General features: G+C 35.1%; 1 protein-coding gene across 1 annotated transcript; it reads left to right on the forward strand.

Moving 5' to 3' along the window:
• The first annotated feature begins 565 nt into the window (after positions 1-565).
• On the forward strand, positions 566-6,233 carry LOC133687391 (abscisic acid 8'-hydroxylase 2-like). Its single transcript, XM_062107038.1, has 8 exons — positions 566-1,281; positions 1,402-1,720; positions 1,822-1,971; positions 2,140-2,394; positions 2,731-2,820; positions 3,052-3,237; positions 3,759-3,877; positions 5,887-6,233. Exons 1-8 carry the CDS (start codon positions 1,037-1,039, stop codon positions 5,993-5,995), a joined length of 1,473 nt encoding a protein of 490 aa, XP_061963022.1. The 5' UTR covers positions 566-1,036; the 3' UTR covers positions 5,996-6,233.
• Positions 6,234-7,477: the final 1,244 nt, after the last annotated feature.

Genomic DNA, 7,477 nt, shown 5'->3' on the forward strand with positions numbered 1-7,477 from the left:
TTGGTATTGTGTTTTAAATAGGGATTAAATAAATTTTATTTTTATATATTTTCAAATTATTTTAATATACTAATATTAAAAATAATTTTTTAAAAATATTATATATTTTAATATATTTCCAATAAAATAAAATTTTAAAAAACAATCACGGTCACACTCTTAAACATTTCTTCTTTTTTTTTTCTCTTCCATCGTTTTCTTTTGATTCTTTTTACATTTCCTCGTGCTACACGTATAATTAGTATCATTTAGATTCAAACAATTAGTAATTGTAACCAATAAAGATTTATTAGCTGATCCGGTACAGTGTTAATTACTAATTAGTATTAACAAAAAAAGAAAAAGAAATATAGGTGTAAATGCTAGAATTTCTTAAAACCTCTATGTAAAAGAAACTTTTATGTGAATCTTGATTGATTCATTGAACCAGAATTAATATCGTAGTGGATCGGTGCTGTTGTGAACTCAGTCTATATTTCATAGATGCAATAAATCAGCAAGATAACATATAAAATTGATTTGGTTTAATAAAGCATGAATGTTCTGATTAATTGAGATAGCTACTTGCCGCGTGCATGAGAGAAATGGGAAATCGAATTACTACAGAAGCTAAAGGTCTGTGCCAGACAAATGTTGAATACATAAAGTAGATATGATGCAGTAGCCTGGTCCCTAAATGCCTAGAACAACGCGGGAGCCGTACCTCATCGTCCTAATGAACGTGTCCAAAGAGAAACAGTGGTATCCAGAGAAAAGGGTGATTAATACAGGGTGTAAGGTTGGGGTATAGCCCTAAAAGAGGGGCTGACGAGCAAGGTGTTCCCATAAACGTGGTGACGCTTGTCACCTACAAACCCCTCCTCCCCACTATATAAGTCCCCCTACTTCACGCCAATAACCCTCCCTCACTACGACACTACCTCTCTCTCTCTCTCGCTCTCTCTCCATCACCACTACTAGTAGTTGTTCTAGTTAGCCTCTGCCACCTCTCTGTCTCACTTCTTTGAATAGTTAATTTATTCTCTCTTTGAAAAACATGCAACTTAGTTTATCACCACCCTTGGCTTTCGCAACTTCACGATATTCTCAGGTTCAGGTTGTTTTTCTGATGGTACCTGGAGTCCTGTTCTGTTGTTTTCTATTGTTGCTTGTTTATCTTCAATGGCATCACCCCAAAGACAAACGCCTACCACCTGGCTCAATGGGTTGGCCTTATATTGGAGAGACGCTCAAGCTCTATGCTGAGAACCCAAATTCCTTCTTCTTCAACAGGCAAAAACGGTATATACAAAAGTTACACAATATGTACCGTGTATATATATAGTTCTCTTCTTTTCTTTGAAATATTTTTGTGTAGCTCTTTTCTTTTTTTAGTTCTTGATAATTAAGCTCATTTTGCAGGTTTGGAGACATATTTAAGACCCACATATTGGGATGTCCTTGTGTGATGATTTCTAGTCCAGAAGCAGCAAGAATTGTTCTGGTGACTCGGGCGCATTTGTTCAAGCCTACATATCCAACAAGTAAGGAAAAAATGATAGGACCAGAGGCCCTGTTCTTTCATCAAGGGGCATATCATTCAAGGCTCAAGAAGTTGGTGCAGGCCTCTTTTTTACCCTCTGCTATAAGAGGGTCTGTCTCGGAGATTGAGCAAATTGTCATGAGATTTCTTCCCTCTTGGAAAAACACCACTATCAACACCTTGCAAGAAATGAAGAGGGTATGTATATATGTCTGTTTCTTAAGAACTAAAGTAATCTTTTACCAGTTCAACTTTTGTCTCATTGAGGTGCTAAAAAAACGTACTTTTAATTTTCTTAGTATGCTTTTGATGTGGCAATGATTTCTGCCTTCGGTGAAAAACAAGACTTGGAAATGGAAGGAATTAAGCATCTGTATCAGCGCCTGGAGAAGGGATATAATTCTATGCCTCTAGATTTACCAGGAACACCCTTTCACAAAGCAATGAAAGTAAGGAGCTACCTGGCTCCCCTGTCTCTTGAATTCTACTTTGTCTTTGTCTTGCACACATTGTATTCTTTGCTGGTCAAGAGTATCAAGGAAACATATATATTTATTGATTTTGTCTATTTACAATTTTTAATAACTGGTGCCGGGTTTTGATGTTTGTTTGGAAAGGCAAGGAAGCAACTGAACGAGACATTGAAGAAACTGATACAGAAGAGAAGGCAAAGCAGGAGACAAGGAGGAGGCTTGCTTGGAGTATTATTAGGAGATAAAGATGACGAGAAGCTTAAAAATCAGCTTAGCGATTCTCAAATCGCTGACAATATAATTGGAGTGATTTTTGCCGCTCATGATACTACTGCTAGTGTCCTAACATGGATTTTGAAGTACTTGCATGATAATGAAGATTTATTAGAAGCTGTCACGGTAAGTTAATTAATATCTCCCCACGTTAATCCAATCCATTCATCCCCTTAGCTTCCCCTCCTGCCAATCATTTATCATTAGTGTATTTGTCAAGTTGTGTCTGTCTCATATTATTCTTTTTTATAGTATGATTTTTACTCTTTTGTCTTCATTAAGTTGATTTTTCTCAATTTATTTCTTTTTTTTATTATTATTTTGACCGATCATTGGTCTATTAAAATAATGCCTTTGAAGAGAGAAGCTTGCGGCAGAGAAAGCAATCGAATATTGGATTATTCAACTATATATGCATTGGATGGTATGTGTTATTCATTGAAAATTAATTGTCTGTTGCAGAGAGAACAGGAAGGAATTAGAAGCAAAATAGTAGAGGCAAATCGTGGGCTTACGTGGGATGATACAAGGCGCATGCCGTTGACAAGTCGGGTACAAATATCAATTATCAATTTTGTCTAATTTAATTTATTTCAGTTTCTAACTCAATTGACATATCGTCATCCTCTCTTTTTTTGTTTTTTTTTTACGTGATTTGAATATTCAAAAAATTACAAAACAAATTAATTTAATATTGTAGTGTTTATGATAATTATATTACAATGAATATTTCCACATATATATGTGTGCTGCAATCTTAATTGATTATGATTTTAATTTCAGGTGATCCAAGAGACGCTAAGAACAGCAAGTATACTGTCGTTCACGTTCAGAGAAGCAGTGCAAGATGTTGAGTTTGAAGGCTACTTTATCCCCAAAGGTTGGAAGGTTCTTCCTCTCTTTAGAAGCATTCATCATTGTGCGGATTTCTTCCCTCAACCCGAGAAATTTGACCCTTCAAGATTCGAGGTGAGGGCCAGAATTAATTAATTCACATGTACGTAAGCTTAGCTACATACCAAAAACATTACATGTGTGTCGACTATGCATTCTGTGTTAACTGAGTCACTGACCAAGTTTCATGAAGTGGGTCATACACCGCTATACAGTCTATCTTGTTTCGGATTACGTAGAAATACAAAGTTAATAAGGGAAAGATTATCCTGGTTGATGGGTAGTGTCCTTTTCATTGTTGTTTATGTGAATCTCCTGTATCTAGATGATCGATAGCAGCTCGTCGTCATGAAATCTTTTCTGTATCCGATCACGTGAGTTGGTTCTTGTAGGGTACAGTAGCAAACATAAACAGCAACTACTCTAACGAAGTATGATCCTGTTTGGAATCATATATATTTATAAATATATCATCTCCTATATATTTGTGGAAAAAGAATATAGATATATATATTCAGAGCTTATACATTTAATTACTTGATGATGAAGATAAACAAGGAAAGAGATGAAGACGAGTGTGTTCTGTGATGTTGCAGGTGCCACCGAAACCTAACACGTTCATGCCCTTTGGCAATGGATTGCACTCCTGTCCAGGCAGTGAGCTTGCCAAGCTTGAGATGCTCATTCTCCTGCATCATCTCACTACCACTTACAGGTCCGTCCCCCCTCTCTTTCTCTCTCTCATACACACTAATCTATCACACACGCGTCAAGATTACTCATGATGATAAGCTTAATTACATTAATCAAAGGATTTGGGTAATCTGAACATGACTCTGTACCTAATTAATTTGAAGGGGGAAATACAGTGCTATGCGTACTTATCTAGTGATTTTGTTTTGAATGTAAGATAAAGGTCGAGCCACGTAGGTTAGGTCTGCTGTTGGTTGACTTGGGGAGCCATTGATGGTGGTGTTGTGGTGGTCCTCTTGATTTTCCTTGGGCCGTGGAAGTGGTCCTAGGTAACAATGAAACGCCAGTGGGGCTGTTTTTTTTTTTTTTTTTTGCCCTTTTAAGTGGATTCTAGTAGTGGATACCAGGCTAGCAAAAAAAAACAGAATTTAGAATCATTCTCATTATACGTGGCTTTCATGCATGATACATGAATCTAACGTACTTGCTCCATTACCTAGGCACGAGTCATTCCAAGAGCTATTTAGAATTAGAAGAGCAATTGGTAATTGGTGGGTAGCACACCCCATGTTATTAATTTAATTGCATGTTAACGTGGAGATCAGTGATGCGGAGAGCTTGTACTCCGAGTCTCCGACTCCATTTATAGGATTTTGCTTCTAATTTTTTCATGTTCTTTATAATTTTTTTAGTGTTATAAAATTATATTAACTCAATAGTTTAAATTATTAAATAAAATTTTAATATATAATTTATATATTTTTTAGCGTACTTTTTAAGTGTGTTTTAACTTGAAACTTATACATGTTTATATTTTTTTCTATTTAATTTTTAAAAAATAAAATGGAGGTGATGAGATTCAAAACTCGTGACCGTTTAGTCAATAAAACTATGATATCATGTTAAAAGACCATCTCAATTTAAAAACTTAAGATGTTAGGTAAGATCCCAATAATAGTTTTATATTATTCTCCAACACATCTCATCAAGTAAAAGTTCTTTTAACTTGAAACTTGCACAGATTGCTTGGTAAACAAGATTCCAATACTATATTAAAAAACCATCTCAACTTAAAAACTTAAATAATTAACCTTAGATTATTGATCATCCAAGTCATGATACCCTCTGGTTGGCTTTGATTGATTCTAAAATCTTCTAGGCTGTCGAAACTTTAGTTATTTGATATATAGGATTAGCATTGTCCATCCACGTGACTCGTGACATGTTCTTCCTAGCTAGCTAGTTGCTAAGGAAGCCTAATCATAATCAACTGCAAGTAAAATTAAAACATCCTTGTTTATATAAAGATTTCGATATGTTGATTTCAGGTTTATATACATATAATTAATATCTAATAGATTTCGACGTGGCAAAGGTTACAGTCACCAAATATCCAATCTTTTTTATAGGATTTTCATCACCACATATGCATATATATCCCCCAAAATATTTGAACCCAGAAACTTGCCATCCTCGTGCGTATCTATATACCTCTATCCCACAGCAACAACGGCTCATGGGAATAATGTTAAGCATGCGAATCAAACACAGTCTTCAGCTAGTATATAAGCGACATGGTTGCCAGCTACGCAGTCTTAAAAAATCAAAATAAGTATGAGCCCATTTAGGATGCCAGCTATGGAAATTACTATAGACAAATTCAATTACTATAGGATGCCAGGTTTGGTCGACACCACAAGCTTAATTTCTTCTGAAGTACCTTTATCGTAGGCCACATCATTTCTCTTCTTTTGTCCTCACTATTTTAAAATTATTTCTTATCAATTAATTTAGAGAGAGAAGAAAAATGATTCCTGCAATTTCTTTACTTTTCCAAGCGGATTTTAGACATTCAAAGTTGTCTGTTATACTATTTACTTGATTATGTTGATCTCCTATGTATTTATGGAGATGACGCTGATCATTAGCATACTAAATGCAGCCATGTTGACGATAAAAAGAGTCGATAAATGGCCATAAACATTTTGTGATTCCTGGTTTAATTTGAAATTTTGTGATGCTTGGTTTCAGGTGGCAAACTGTGGGAGACGACGATGGTATACAATATGGTCCTTTCCCTGTGCCCAAATGGGGGTTGCCTGTAAGGGTAAGCCGCCGGAACAAGTCAGCAATATTGTGATTGGACGCTGGACAGATATTGGATTCTCCACGATGATACGGAACTGTTTCAATGGGGCCAAAAAAGCAACCCGGCCCCATTGAGTTTCTACTTTGATTTTTTTTTTCCCTCTAGTTTTATTTTGGTTGTCAAAAAATCATTGTTGGGGATCCTTAAATTTCTAATTCACGGGGATTTGTCTGGTTTGTAAATATAGATAAGTTGGCTTTTCAATGTCAGATGCACCCTCTTCCCTCTATTTGTGCCTTTAATCTTGACGTGCTTGCATGTATTGTCACGATATAATCGATGTATTTGTGCAGGAAAAAAAAATGAAAAAAAGGGTGCAAAAGAAAGAAAAAGGTGTGTTTGAATTGGTGCTTTTGGACCAAGTTCGTGTCTTTTAAGGATCAAATGTCTGTGGCCTTGAATGGTGAAAGAAGTAGCTATCATGTTCTTAGATCTTTTTCTTTGCTCGTCTGGTCTCTAAAAGAACCTGGAGGAGAAAGATAACCCTGGCAAAGATAGGCAACTGGGTTTGTGCCACGTGGCGTTAATGGGCTGTGCTCTTTAGGATTCCACGTCGGGCTAGCTGCTGCTTTGGCTACAATATCGCATTCATCGAGTGAATGTGTGCTTGAAAATTTCACAGGTTGAGATTCATTCATGGCGAATGGTGATTTGAAAGGATATTTAAGCATGGTCCAGGATTGAAGCCTAGTCTAGCTACTTACGTGACCTTTTAGTACAAGGCATTGAATCACCATGGCTTCCTCATAAAAAAAAAACAAAAAAAAAACATAAAATAATCACAATTCACATCAATAATGTTACACAGGTGATTCTCGAAAAACATGTGACTCTATTTTTATTTTATTTTTTTGAGTTAAAAGAATCAAGCATTTCCAAGATAAGTTTGTATTCTTGGAAATCTAAATATCTCATTGTTTGCATGTGAAGCAAACACCCAAATGCACAAGAAGATCACCTATTCACACGGCTGTCCATCATCGCCCGTTGGCATAGTTGTCATTTTTTATTCTTGGTTTTTGTTTTTAAAATTCTTAAAAAACCAAAAATATATAAAGAGTAATAAAAAAAATTTTAAAAGGCTGAAAGATATCGGTACACACTCATAATTAATTTATTGTAGATTCACATAATAAATTAATTGTTTTAACTCTACCACACAAAAACATTTAACCTGGTTAGGAGAGTAATTCAGATTTTTTTTATGGTCAAAATGTCATTACTGGATTTTTAAGGGACATTATAGCCAACTCTTATTTTAATTGTAAAGTAAAATTACTAAATTACCCTTAAAAGTTATTTTCATTTAATTAGCATCTAGGGGTATTTTTTGTTTTTTTTACTTTATTTTAAAAATTAGATTGACTAAATTGCCCCTAAAATTAAATTTACTAAGCCTAAGCCATCATCTAGGGGTGTTTATGTAATTTGCTATGTGTTTTTCTTGTTATTCTTAAGTTGGGTTAGGAGGAA

This window comes from Populus nigra, chromosome 1, assembly GCF_951802175.1.
Source record: "Populus nigra chromosome 1, ddPopNigr1.1, whole genome shotgun sequence".
NCBI lineage: Eukaryota > Viridiplantae > Streptophyta > Magnoliopsida > Malpighiales > Salicaceae > Populus > Populus nigra.